Raw genomic sequence first — 14,463 nt, 5'->3', positions numbered from 1 at the left:
CATATTTCAAAAGATTGACATACAGACTGTGTTCTCTGACCACAGTGGGAATTAATTCCAAAATCAATAGAAAAAGATAACTAGAGGCCGGGCGTGGTGGCTCGCACCTGTAATCCCAGCACTTGGGGAGGCCGAGGCAGGTGGATCACCTGAGGTCAGGAATTCGAGACCAGGCTGGCCAACATGGAGAAGCCCCATCTCTACTAAAAAATACAAAAATTAACCAGGTGTGGTGGCTCATGCCTATAATCCCAGCTACTCGGGAGGCTGAGGCAGTAGAATCTCTTGATCCTGGGAGGCAGAGGTTGCGGTGAGCCAAGATCACGCCATTGCACTCCAGCCTGGGCAACAAGAACAAAACTCCATCTCAAAAAAAAAATAATAAATAAAAAATAACTAGAAAATCCCCAAATGTATCAAAATTAATAATACAGTTCTAAATAATCCAAGGTTCTAAGAAGAAATTGCAGTGGAAAATTTTAAAAAAAAATTAATGGAATAATGATTAAGTTGAAACACACAAAAATTTGTGGAATACATCCAAAGCAATGCTTAGAGAGAGCTTCATAGCTTTGAATATCAGAATAAAGTTTGAAAAGCCATAATTTAAGTTTTTATCTCAGGAAGCTGAGAAGTCAGCAAATTAAACCCAAAGAAAGTAGAAGGAAATAAAGGTCTATGCTGAAATCAGTGAAATAGAAAACCAGGCCTACAATAAAGAAAATTAACAGAACCAAAACTTGGTTTGGAAAGATCAATCGCAATTAAGTATAAGAAGCACCCAACACATTTCCTTTGTCTCACTTCACTACTTCCCACATACTAAATTCTGAATTACGACATTGATTATCTTTAGACTGGGATTTTTAAAAGCCAGTCCTCTTCCCACAGAAACGCTTTATGCCACTATTCAGTATTAGTTTGTCAATTCCCTTTTTGACTTTGAGTCTCTGCAAATTCTTTCTAACTATTCTCCTGTCTCTGTTTGTTCCATGCTAAGCAGATGGCCCAGAAATTAGCCAAAAGCAGGAAGAAGGTGCAGTACAAACAACTTCATCAGCTTGGTGTTATGCCTGTTCTTTTCATTCGTTTCTGTTTTACCTTTTTATATTTTCGTGTTTTTGTTTTCTGCATCCAGCAAGTTTTTGTTCAGATTTCTTTTTGAACCGCCCCATAAGCCAGCATTTCTCAAAACTCAGTTGCCGAAGGTGGCCGTTTTCTGTTGCTCATTAGTCATTTCACTTCAGAGGAACGACAGGGAGCAGATTGGAGATGCTAAATGAATCATATAGTAGTATGGAAGTTCCAACCATTCAGGAGCATCGATGTGGCAGGGACTTGAGTCTGTTCGATTATAGTTATGCTTGATTTGTGGATTTGTCAGATTGCTGGATGCAAAAAAGAAAACTCGCTAATAACCACACATGTACAGAGTTAAGCCCTAAATGAACCAGACTGCGCTTTTTGGTTGTGGAGCTTCTAGGTGCTTATGAACTACTACTCCTGGGACGTTGAGGCATTGGGGCTCTTAATGGGGTGGCTTCAGGACTGCTTCTGTGTTGCTGGAGTGGTGTGTAAAATGTAAAGACCCTCTTACCAGAACTGCATCCAAATGGCTTCATTTGCAGCTGCTATGAACATTGTCTTCCATCGGCTCAAGCAGAGGCAAATTCTAAGCGACTTCCCCAAGGTCTTTTGGTATGAGTTTTTTGCCCTATTTCTTCAATCTGTTGGGCTCCAAAACCCTTACAGAGAGCGCCACTTGCCATCATCGTTCAAAGAGTGAAATCTACTGCAGTGAGTTACTGCTTCTATAGGGGAGGAATAAAAGGGGATTCTGCATTTTTCCCTGTAACCTAGAGGTGCTAACTCTTGTCCATGTGTCCATCCTCTGTGTGGTACCTTCAGCTTTGGCAGTTTAAGCCTAGAGTCTGTATTGCTGTTCTGGTAACTGTGTCTTGGTGCCTCTGTGTGAGCTAACCTGACTCCTTCTGCATCTGGGTCAGGGCAGTGTGGTCAAACTTTCTCTTGGTGCATTTTTTCTTCTTAGGCTCCTGAAGGCGAATCTCAGCCAATGACTGAGGTGGATCTCTTCATTTCTACCCAGAGAATCAAAGTGCTGAACGCTGACACACAGGTATCAGCTGGCTTCCACCTTTCCCAGGGGGAAGCTTAGTGGCATCGTAACTCAGAGATGCATGCGTCGGTAGAGCGGCTGTCCCCAGATGCTGGGCCCCAGTGAGCTAGAAGGTGGTGTTCACAGTGCCTGCTGCTGGATGGGGTTTGGGATTGCTTTCTTAAAGCCCAAAAACGCCCCTAAGACATGGATGACGTTTAGCATTTTCAGAAATTTTAATCAGAGGATTCATTAATGTGGACACATTCGTCTTTTAAGAAATTGGGTTTAAAATCATTCATACACTCCTGCACACAAAAACAGAAACAGCCATGCCATTTTGATTTTTTTTGTCTTTTTTTTTTTTTTTAACTTCCCCACAAGAGATTCTACTGTTTGGAATTTCTTATTTCTTTTCACCTGCCACAGATCATTTCCTGCTCTTGGTTAGCCAAGGGAAATGCCCTCAGGCCTGGGTGGGGATCCATTAATCCCTCACCATGGGCTTTGCAGTGAGCCAGGGAGCCCACCCTGCATGTGAACATACTTGACTGGCTATGGGGTGGCAGGCGCTCTCTTGGGTCATTAGATGCCGAGCTGGACTTACCTGCCCTCTCCTCCTACCTCCAGGAGACAATGATGGACCACCCTCTGAGGACCATTTCCTACATTGCGGACATTGGGAACATCGTTGTGCTAATGGCCCGCCGGCGGATGCCTCGTTCCAACTCCCAGGAGAACGTGGAAGCCTCCCACCCGTCCCAGGATGGGAAAAGGCAGTACAAGATGATCTGCCACGTCTTCGAGTCTGAGGATGTAAGGGTTGCTTCCTTTGATCTCCTTCTGGGTTAGGTTCTCTTGACTTTTCAGAACCTGATTCAGTCTAATTCATCACACATGAAACATGTATTTACTGTGCACATACTGTGTGTCAGGCACTGTTCCAGCACTAGAGATACAAGTCTGAATAAAACAGACAGGGTACTCATCGCAAGGGCTGAAAGGAGACAGAAAAGCAATAGGTAAATATACTTAATGTAAAATTGGGTAGTGGGGAGTGCTCCACAGACAAATAAAACAGGGTCAAGGGATGGAGGGACAGGGGCTATGTCAGGTAGGGTGATCAACAAAGCCCTCGCTTGAGGAGGTGACCTTGGAGCAGAGACCTGAATAAAGTGAGAATGAGGAAGGAGCAGGTGTGAAGGCCCTGAGTCAGGGGCTAGCTGCGTTTCCCTTTGAGGAAGGGAAAGGAGGCTGAGTTATTAGAGACTTTGGGATGAGGTGAAGAGTAGGAAGAATTTGGCCCCCCTGTAGGGGTTTGAGCAGGTCTGCCCAAGCATGAGGGCATTTTGGGAGGACAGTTCTTTGTGGTCCAGGACCATCCTCTGGGCTACAGGAAAGTTAGCATCCCTGTCCCTCCCCAGCAAACAACAGCACTACCCACCCCAGTCCTTAGGAAAACCAGCTCCTCTTCCTGGCACAAAGTCAGTGATTCCTAAGCTCCATTTCTCTGGGTGATGTGGTCAACAGAGAAAATTTGTTTACAACAGAAGCCATTTTTTCATTTGGCCTGCTTTCAGGGTTGTAACCCAAGCTGCTAGTGAGGCCGCCAGGCTGCAAACTGCATTAGCACCTGAGCTGCTCCTAGGTGCTCCCCTACTTCCCCTCGCCATCCTGGGCCTCAGAAGCTGCCTCCCAGGGGAGGCCACAGCCCCATAGTAATCTTTAACAGCAGAAAACTCACCCACCGCCTAAGGACCATTGCTTTTGACTGTTCTCATGTTTTCCTCCTGACGCAGAGGAATAAGCTCTGTTTCCCACATGGAGCACAGAGTCCTGATCTGTGAAGAGAAGATGGTGTCTTGTAGCCTTGGTTCCTTCAAAGAGGTCATTATTCTCCAGTACAGCATTCATCTAGCTGCAGAAATTGCCTTCCTCTTGGAAGTTAGGTGTCAGCAGCCATCCTGCTTTTTTCTCCAGGGAACCAGAGCTGTCGGGGCTGTGGGCACAGAGAGCAGATGCCGACACTTACTGTCACCATCCTTTACTGGTCTTGTTCTCTAGAAAGCAGCCACAGGACAAGGTCACTGGGAGGACAGAGAGCTTGAAATACCTCTGCCTGCCATTCTCCCTACTGTTCCTGTAAAGCTGAGGCCAACATGCAAACGGGGGGAAATGAGTTTTAGGAGGTTCTCAGAAAGTTCCAAAAGTGAAAATTTGGACTTTTAAGCCTCCTGTGTCCTGCAGGCCAGTGAAAAGACAGAGTTACAGGGATCGAGGATCCCTGTGGGCCCCACCGCCACCTCCATCTGGCTGGAGCTCTTAGGGAGGGGTTTCTTCTCCTTGGGGTGCCCTTGGGTCCGCCAGGGAAGAAAGGAAAGAATGGAGAAGCAAGAGGTAAGCAAGAGTAGACCTGGAACCTTACCCCTTTGCTTTCACTAGAGCAGGGCCAGAGTGTGCTGGCTCCAGAACTGGGCAATCTGGGCTTGAGTCCTTCCTCATCCAAGCTGTGCAGCCACTAAGCCTCAGGCTGCTCTTCTGCAGGACGATAGTGCCTCCCTCGCCAGGCTGCTGCAGCACTCTCATAGATACTGCAGTTAAAGCCTGATGTGTGGCACATGGCTAGTGGTCCATAAATCCCAGTAGCCAGTGCATTCACCGGGGGCATCCACTAATGGTGATCGGGAAGTCGACTGGTCACATTCCCAGGTATATATTTTTCAGTTTGTCTACATGCACCTCTCTGATGCCGAAAGCAATGCCTTACTCCTTCCGGTTTTACAATAGGTAGACGGTGGTAGTTCTTGATGTGACTTGTAAAGTCACCAGATTCTCACAGTGAGAAAAGTTCAGTATTTCTTTTCCCATAGCCAGCCACATGGAAAGTTCCTGTTTTGCTGTTAATAAGGTGCTTTTACCAACATTTAGGAAAGGTGGGGAAAGTGGAGTGGAGGTAAGAATTGTGTTTTCAAAACACTGCTCTAGAGATGTTCTGGTTTGGCTTTGTTTTTCTGCCCATCAGAATTCACAGAGAAGCTGTCCAGTGTGGTGGTCAGGAGGATGGGCTCTGAATTCAGCCCCCAGCCCCTTCTCAGGAAGTGTGCAGTTTAACCCCTCAACCTCCATGTCCTGGTCTACCCAGTGGGGACACAAATACAGATCCATGGTTCCAAAGTCTAGAAAGCTCTGAGAAACAAAAGGGATTTTTGCAGTCAGGTGACTGATAAACCTGCCTTGCCTGCCGGGAGGCCATTTATAGGATTTGTCCAGCTTACCATGAATCTTACACATTTTGCCACAGAAATGTTACTGTGCTCTGTGTACTTCCCCAGACCCTAAGGGAGGTTATGGCACAATGTCCAGTATTTGCACCCTGCTACCTTTCTAAAATTGGAAAAGTTTTGAATTCTGAAACAGAGCCTCTCACATTCCAAGTGAAAGATTGTGGACCAGTCATACTAATAGCTGTCATAGAATTGATATGCAGATTCAGTGATGGTCCTTGTATAGCATTTACTTTTCATAGCATATACCTTGTATACCATTTACTGCAGCATAGCCACATGAGAAGTGCTCAGTTGCTCTTGGCTGTCTGGATTAATAATGTTGCTTAATTAATGCAGGGAAAAGCTATCAAAGCCCAGTGCAGAAGTCAGTGCCACCTCCTGTAAGCTGTGTGACCTTGAGAGGTTCCTTTGTGTCTCTGGGCCTCCATCTCCTCAACTGGCAAACACAGGGTTGGACCAGTCAGAGTTCTCAACTCTGATAGATCCAACACTCCCTTTCTACAATAAATATTTTATTAATGACCCATTACTATCCTGAAATGAAATTCATAGCTAATATAACCTCCCCTATTGAAAAATCTTTCACAGAATAATCAAATTGTGGCCATAAATGTAATATAAAGGAAAGATAAGTGGAAAGCAAGCTAAAATAAAACCATATTACAATATGTATTAATAAATGCTCTGGCGCAACCATTCTGAAAGGCATAATGAGGTAGTCAAGATGCTTATACCTACCTGATTAAGCTTGAATGTAGCAGAACACAGCGTGCAGTGGGATATGGTAAACACTTTCTAGTTGACATTTCAAATTGAGGGCTAAATAACATGTATGTGTCTACAAGCACATGCAGAATCACCATGCACAACAGCACATGTGCAGGTTGATAGGTATGTGATTTATCGGCAGCACAGATACCACAACAGCACTGATGTTGATGATTTTTCGAAGTCATGAAGCTTCCTTCTGGTGAAGTACTGAATGAAGCAAAATAACATCTTCTCTCAATTCACACAGTATTATTCTTGAAATGTTTGATGTGTATTAGAGTCACACAAAGTCTTTGTGTTTATGTATAAATTGGAGTTGAATCCTGGACTCAGATAACTGTAAACAAGTATTGCATGCTCATGAATGTCCAGTGGGATCTGTGAAGATGATGCAGGGTATAGAATGACTCATCACTGTATCAAGCTGTTTTTTGCATGGCAGGATATTCAGCATCTCTGACTCCTGTCTGCTGAATGCCGGTAGCTCCCTTATGATCATCATCATAATCAAAAACATCTCCAGTCATTCTGAAAACGGCCCCTGGCGGGCACTGGTAGCCCCATGTAGAGCCACTGGCCCAGCAGGCGTGATATCTAGGGCTTCTTCAAACTCCAGGAGGGCCATTGTTCAGGTGGGAAGCGCGCCAGGCTGCTCACCAGATGCACTGCTCTGCTGACCATCTTTCCTCTCTGGCTGCTGTTCCAGGCTCAGCTGATTGCACAGTCTATCGGACAGGCATTTAGCGTGGCGTACCAGGAATTCCTCAGGGCCAATGGGATTAACCCCGAAGATCTCAGCCAGAAGGAGTATAGTGACCTGCTCAATACCCAGGACATGTACAACGATGACCTGATTCACTTCTCCAAGTCAGAAAACTGTAAAGATGTGGGTACTTTCCTGAAGCTGTTCTCCAGGCTGGGTCAGCTGGGTAGGGGCCTGGAAAGGGGGGCACCCTGCCGCGGAAGTGAAGGCAGATCAAGGGTGAAGAGTGCAGTATTGGCAGGACATCATGAACTCGCTCACACCCATCTCTCGCTCCCCGCTCTGGGGCCCTGTCATGAAATGCTATTGTGTATAAACAGAGAGGCAGCACATCCTCTGCTCCTGGTCATCCTGAGCTAAGTTTGGGGTGGGTCCCAGAGGCAGATAGGACCTGAACTCTGCCTGTACAAACCCTGCAATCTAGGTAAGGGCACTGAAAAAGTTAAGTGATGGTGCCAGGTACAGGCACTAATCAAAACCAACAGAGAAGATCTCAGGTTTCAGACAAGAGATGCTGTGGTCCTCTGGGGATGACCTGTGGTTTCAGACTGAGCTCTTCAGGAGTGCCTGTAGGAAGACGAGGCTATCTGAGTTGATCTGGCGATCTGGGGATTGTAGGGGCAAGCCGAGGGTAGGGTCTATGGAATGGTTGGAAGCCTGGAGGTCAGAAAGTTCCACATTTGTCTGGGGAATGGGGAAGTATGGTTTGGCTAGAGCAGGAGGTGGCCACAGGAAAGGAGATAGATGGGCCTGAGGTCTGGGTCAGGACTGGAGGGCCTGCAAGTCCAGCTGAGGGGTTTGGACTTGATCCCATAGGTAAAAAGAACTTTTAATGAGAAAGCGATCGTTTGATCCACTGGGGTCTGTCAGGTGTCTTAGGTCAGATTCCCCAGAAGCAGAGCCTGAGGCAGGGATTCTTGTCACGGAGGTTTGTTGGGAAAGTGCCTCAGAACAGAAGGGATGTGGGAAGCTTGGTGGTGGGACACCAAGGAAGGGTGTCCCACCTTTCTGCAAGGAGCTTCCTTCTGACCCAGAGGGAAGCTCCATGGCTCAGATTGCAGGACAGATTTATCTCACCTTGGAGCAAGGGAGCTGGCAAGCCTTTGTACCCCACGCCGGTCATTGGCCAAGGCTGGACAGGGGGTGTATGAATTCGCTAGGGCTTCTGTCACAAAGTACCGTGGACTGGGTGGCTTCAACAACAGAAACCTATTGTCTCACAGACCTTGCAGCCAGAAGACCAAAAGCAAGATGTTGGTAGTGTTGGTTCCTTCTGAGGGCCATGAGAGAAGAATCTGTTCGAAGCCTCTCTCTTTGGCTTGTAGATGGCTGTCTTCACCCTGTGTCTTCACATCATCCTTTCTCCATGCATGTCTCTATGTCCAAATTTCCTCTTCTTTTTTTGATACCCATGACAGACAACCATTCCTCTTCTTACTTAAGGACACCAGCATATTGGATTAGAGCCCATATTAATCACCTCATTTAAAATTGGTTACCTCTGTTAAGACCTTATCTCCAAATAGTCACAATCTAAGTCTAAGGCACTGGGGATTGGGAAGTCAACACACAAATTTTGGGGGGATACAATTCAACCTTAACAGAAGGTGTCTCCCATTCAGCTAAGGACAGTTCTCCAGGGAAGGGGCTGACTGTGAACTTCAGCAGCTGGGGGAAGCAGACATCAACCTGTGAAGGGGACTTTATCAAGTCCCCCAAAAATACACATACATACTCTTTGTTGGATGCTTCCAAGAGGTGCAGTACCTTTTAGTGGCATCTCTGCAGGCCTCCCCAGAGTGCAAGTATCCAACATCAACTCCTGTCTTCTCTGCCGTGCCAGTAAAGGTTGTGAAAAATCTGTGTATCCAGGATATGCACTTCCTGAGTGCACACCCAACCTTTGGTTGTGATAACTTCAGCATCACGTTTTTTTTCTTTTTTCTCAACTTTTTCTCCTTCCAGAGAAGTGTTTCTGTGTGTTTATTTATTTTTAACTCAAGAAACTTAAATGTCGGAGCGAATTGGGGAAGCACTGTGGGAGGGGGAACCTGCGCATGGAATTTGAAAAGCTATTTCTAGAAACCGTAACACACCACCCACCCACAGAGCCTCTTCCCCTGCCACTGAGGACAGGACTGAAGAAATTGAAAAAAAAAAAAAAAAAAAAACAAGAAAAAAAAAAACAAAACCGGTGGTCCTCGTGGTTATGTGCCGAGGCAAGTTTGTTTATGTGAAACAAGAGTGAATTACAAAAGAGTGTAGACCTGTGTGAATTCATTTCTTAAAAATTCCAAATGTGCGGAATGCTGAGAAGACAGGAACTCATCTGGGAAGTGTCTTTCCCCCAGGAAAGTGTCTCTTTAGGCGAGACAGGAATGGGGGAGAGGCTTTGATTTCTACCTACCCCCGATGGTTGCTGATGTAGGCTTTCTAAATGTTTTTCTCCTTCCAGGTTTTCATAGAGAAGCAGAAAGGAGAAATCCTAGGTGTGGTGATTGTGGAGTCTGGCTGGGGATCCATCCTCCCCACCGTGATCATTGCCAATATGATGCATGGTGGCCCTGCAGAGAAATCTGGGAAGCTGAATATCGGTGACCAGATCATGTCCATTAATGGCACCAGCCTGGTGGGCCTGCCTCTATCCACCTGCCAGAGCATTATTAAGGTACCTGAATATGGGAAAAATTAGCTGCTGTGGTAAACCTCAAGTGATGTGAAGTGTGACCCCCATCCAGTCATTAATGTATATGAACATATTCGAAGTGTCAGGCACCAAGGAAGACATAAACACAAAAGGCGTGGACTTGCACTCAGGAAGCTTACCATCAAGTTACTGTTTACAGATTCTTCCCTGAAATCAATTTAGATCAGGGGAAGTGTATTTGGTTCACATAACACTACTTTCTAATAGCAGCATGTCCCTCACAGGCATCACTAGCCAATCACAGCACTCTCCCACGAAGCCCAGACTCAGCCTCAACAGAGAAGGCCTCAGCTTGGGAATCCAGACAATCACTTAGAGTCAGCCAGATACACTTGGCACGATTTAGCATCCCTGTCAAAAAATCACAGAAATGCTTCAAATCTGAGCACTTTTTCCTTCCCAGTGGCCCTGACTATGATGCAGGTGAGTTTGTCCTCCCTCAGACCCCGGGTAAAGCAACTCACATGTGCTCGTTGCCAGAAGAAGGAGGAAACTCTCTTCCAGTCCATGGAAGCTTTTTCATACCTGAGCATCCTTCCTGCTCAACCTGAACTGATGCTTATAAGGCTAAGAAGAGCTACTGGAAGGAAAATTAAATGTGAACACTTAAGAAGAAGTGAGACTTTCTTTAGACATGAAGCATTCACGTGGAGTCTTTTGAGCACATTGGAACTTGCCGATTGCATGGCCAGTGTGACTGGGATGTCCTTCCTCCATGACAGCATCTGTAGACCCCAGTAGCTCTGCACCAAGTGCTGTGGTACTGTAGGTAGACTGAGATCCCACAACTTTTTTTTGGTCCCGCAGAGGTTTCCTGAAAGACTTAGCTAGAATGTAGCTGTGTACATATGTGCATGTGTGAGAGAGGGAGAAGGAGAAGGAAAGGGATGAATTCATGCAAATAGTCATTGTGAGCAAAAGAAAAATCACGAAGCCAGCATCCTCAGCTGAGCGGGTGGGGATGGGAGGTTAAGGTGAGTGTATAGGACACACGGATGGTGCCTTTTTGTTTTTAATGAAATGGATTAAATTCTAATTCCATGTAAGATAATCACATCTGGAAAGAAATAGTCCTCTTTGGCCTCCTCTAATTTCTTTTTCTTATATCTTACACTTAAATGAATTCTACCTCTTGCTTAATACACATTAAAGATAAGATTAGAGAATCAACTTTGAACATGGATATTCATTCAGACAGGTTTAATTGGGCCTCTGTGAGGCAGAGCCGCACTCTGGGGAAGCTGGCTTGACAGTATGCATGTGGAGGATAATTAGAGATGTGCAAGGGCTCTGCGGCCCTAAGAGCAAAGGTGAGAGGCTATGAGTGATTAGACGGCCCATTTTATGTGATTTTAAAGTTGACCTTGAAGGAGTAAAACCTAGCTCAGTAGCAGAAAGGGAAGTGGCCTTTGGAAGTTTCTGCTTGAATTGATGGACAGGGGCCGGTGTTGAGTCAGGGAGAGATGGGGTCTGAGCCTGGCCTGGAAAGGCTGGTCTGGTGTTGCTGTGATCACATGGAGAGGCAAGCGGGAGGTGGGGCTGGGGAGGCAGGACCACAAGTCGCTCCTGCCAGTGAGCAAGTTGCTTATTAAACACCTTGGGTGCATGCATGAGAACTGCTGAGGGGCTGTGGGACCCAGGGATCCCATGGAGACAGTCCCTGCCCCCAGGGAGCTTGATCGGTTTGAGGAGAAGTGAAAGGACTTATGGCTTGCAGTGCTCAGTGCTGTGTGTCTGTGCTCTGGGTGCTCTGAGCGCTGTGTGCTCTGAGATATGTGTGGACTGACTTGCTGAGCCTTCGGGGCAGCATTCTGTGGGCAGGTACTATTCTTGCACCCATTGTACAAGCTAGGAAGCTGAGGCACAGCAAGATGATGTAATCACCCATGGTTAAGGATTGGAGGATAAGCCTCCAATACAGACTCATCCCAGGGAGGGTGTCAGGTGAAATGCTAGGCCCAAGCCAGACCCTGAGGTGGTACTTCTCAACCAGGGGTGATCTTGCATCCTCCAAAATGTATGGAGACTGGGTTGTCACCACTGGGGAGGAGAAGGTGCTGCCAGCATCCAGTGGGTAGAGGCCAGGGATGCTATCAAACATCCTACGGTGCACAGCACAGCCCCACAGCACAGAGTTATCCAGCCCCAAATGAGGTTGAGAAACTCTGCCTGGGCGGTGTAGGAGTTCAGATGCAAGAGAGAGAAATCGATGAGAGAGGGAAGCTGGTCAGGGACGGTTTGTGGGGAGCTGGTCTGGGTCTAGAAGGGTTGGGGAGGAGGAGAGGGGATGGGGGGTTAAGTATTGAATAATATTTGTGTTCCCTCCAAATACATATTGAAACCCTAATCCCAAAGTGATGCTATTTGGAGGTAGGGCCTTTAGGAAGTGATCAGCATGAGGGTAGAGCCCTCATGGTTGGGATTAGTGCCCTTAAAAAAGGGACCCCAGCAAGCTCTCTTTTGCTATGTGAAGATACTAGAAGTTGGCCATCTGCAACTCAGAAGGGGACCTCGCCAGACCCTGACAGTGCTGGTACACTGATCTCGGACTTCCAGCCTCCAGAACTGTGAGAGAGAAATGTCTGTTGTTTATAAGCCACCTAGTCTGTGGTACTTTGTCATGGCAGACTAAGAACAGACTCAGACAAGGGGAGGACTTAAATAAAGGTGGGGATGGGGCCTGGGCAAGAACAAGCTGGGCTTCCTGAGGCCTGCAAGACTCCAGCTCATGGCCTGGAGTCACCTCCCTTCCTCCTCAGGACAGCCCACAAGGGGGACAGCAGATGCTAAGTGCACAGATGGGCCATCGGAGACTCTAAACGCACAGAAGACTTGCCCAGGGCCCCCAGCTGGCCAGTGAGTCCCCACCCTCCTGAGCATCCCTCCCGCCTCATCTGCGCGGGGACCAGAGGAGGGAAGCAGTGAGGCTGTGAGGGCGGCCTGACTCCCTCTGCAGCTGCCGTGGGATCACAGCATCAAGGTGGAAGCAAAGCTTGCTGGAGTACAGACGGAGCTCTGTCTGCACGGTTTCCTAAGGGGAAACGGATTGTTTGAGGAGCTGAACTTTGATGTCTATAAATGTAGTCTCTATAGAACCAGAAAATTAAAAGGCCGAGTGGTGATGAAAGAGATGTAACTGATGAAGATGAAGAGTAAGAAAAGCAGTGCCTTCATGGCCGCCCATAGTGAAGAAGTACTTAACAGGGCAGACCCTGATTAGAACACAGCTGAACTTCCTCCCTGCCACAGTGCGCCGCTTGTTGAATAGGGAGATGTGATGGTCCGTCCGTGGACCACCCTGGCTGGTGGGAGGTGTAACCACTGATAACAGCCAGAATTGCCATTACCAAATACAGACTGACTTCAGTGGGTTCTATCACATTTTTAAAATTCTCTAGAAAACACACTCCTTTTTGCCTGCACCTGGACAGATGTGCGCACTGCCCTACCCCTACCCCTCGGGCCACTGCAGAGCAGCGTCTGAGCCGCTTCAAGGCTGTGTTCAAATTTGTTTCAGTGTATGTTCATACTCTTTGCAGTGACTTTGACAAGCAACTCTCATCCTGATGAATCAGTGCTTCTCAAACTGATTGGAATCACCTGGGGATCTTGTTAGACTGCAGGTCTGATTCAGCAGGTGTAGGGTGGGATTCTGCGTTTTCAGCAGGCTCTGTGGGGGTGATGGCATCACCAGTCTGCAGGCCACACTTTCTGGAACAGGGGTCCAAAGTGTGCATTCTGCATCTGGCCTCTTCAATACTGGTTGACCATTTTCCCCCCAGATTAGAGGAAATAGATTTCTAGAGTAGAATTATAGGTATTGACTTGCCTTCCTTTTCCTACCTCTTATTTTTTGGGTCATAATTAATTCCCAAGGCATAATTATTGGTGGGTGGAACATTTTACAGGCTGCCTTTTTCTGGGCCTTTGCCTCTGTGGTCCTGCCCTCTGGGTTTTTGCTCTGTTTTAGAATAGCGCACAGCTTCCCTTGCTTCCCCAGGAGCATCATGGTTCCGCTCTCCCGTTGCTATAGAGACCATTCTGGCTTCTCTTTTCTCTCTTCGCTCCTCTTCTTTGGCCTTCCCCTCCCACCAGATTTCTTAATTTGCTGTACCGTTCCACTGTTGTCATGGGGACCAAATGACCCTTTATTTAATTGGCACCTCCAATAAAATGGCAGCTCAGAAATCTAAGTTAATGGGACCCAACATGAAACATTGATTAGGAACAGCAGAGCAAATGCATGGTCTGGTTATTTTCAATTGCTATTTCTCTTAAGCCTCATCTTGCAACACATTTTCCCCAATCTAGAAAATCTTTCACTGAGGGACAGATCAGGCGTCTTAAATCAATTCACAGAGAAGGAAAGAACCCACCAGAGCAGTGTGAATTTTTTAGGCAACATTGAGAAGATAAAGTCATTCTCTTGCTTTTGGGTATGTTGGGTAACATTTTCTGTATCACACAAGCGTACCTAAATAATATCAGTGGTTAACAGGTGTAAACATTTAAAGCAGGTGGCTTTGCCTGAAGGGTTGAGATTCCAACAGCATGCTCCTGTCTTCATCATTCATCTCTCTTCTTTCCCACAAATTCCTGGTCTCCTAGTTTGTGATTAGAGAGAAAGAAAAGGGTGAAGGGACTCAAGCCCCCTCTGGGCTCACAGCCCTGTGCTTAGTACCGATAATGTCTCTTGTCCCCCCCGGAAAGGGTGCACTTCCCTAAATCTCCAGTGCCTAACACATTTCTTGGCACATGACAAGTGATTCGTAAATATTGATTGATTAAGTGGGTGGGAAGGAGTAAGCACTCAAAGCAG

General features: G+C 46.8%; 1 protein-coding gene across 1 annotated transcript in view; it reads left to right on the top strand.

The window, feature by feature from the left end:
- APBA1 (amyloid beta precursor protein binding family A member 1) overlaps positions 1 to 14,463 on the top strand; it is a 225,905-nt gene that overhangs the window by 200,122 nt on the left and 11,320 nt on the right. Inside the window, exons 6-10 of the mRNA XM_025360610.1 lie at positions 1,004 to 1,036; positions 2,051 to 2,137; positions 2,747 to 2,932; positions 6,881 to 7,060; positions 9,393 to 9,605. Coding sequence (XP_025216395.1) covers positions 1,004 to 1,036; positions 2,051 to 2,137; positions 2,747 to 2,932; positions 6,881 to 7,060; positions 9,393 to 9,605 — 699 coding nt within the window. The remainder of the gene's footprint in view (positions 1 to 1,003; positions 1,037 to 2,050; positions 2,138 to 2,746; positions 2,933 to 6,880; positions 7,061 to 9,392; positions 9,606 to 14,463) is intronic.

Source organism: Theropithecus gelada, chromosome 15, assembly GCF_003255815.1.
Source record: "Theropithecus gelada isolate Dixy chromosome 15, Tgel_1.0, whole genome shotgun sequence".
Classification (NCBI taxonomy): Eukaryota; Metazoa; Chordata; class Mammalia; order Primates; family Cercopithecidae; genus Theropithecus; species Theropithecus gelada.
Note: the sequence above shows the minus strand (reverse complement) of the source record. Positions and strands in the feature narration are given on the sequence as shown.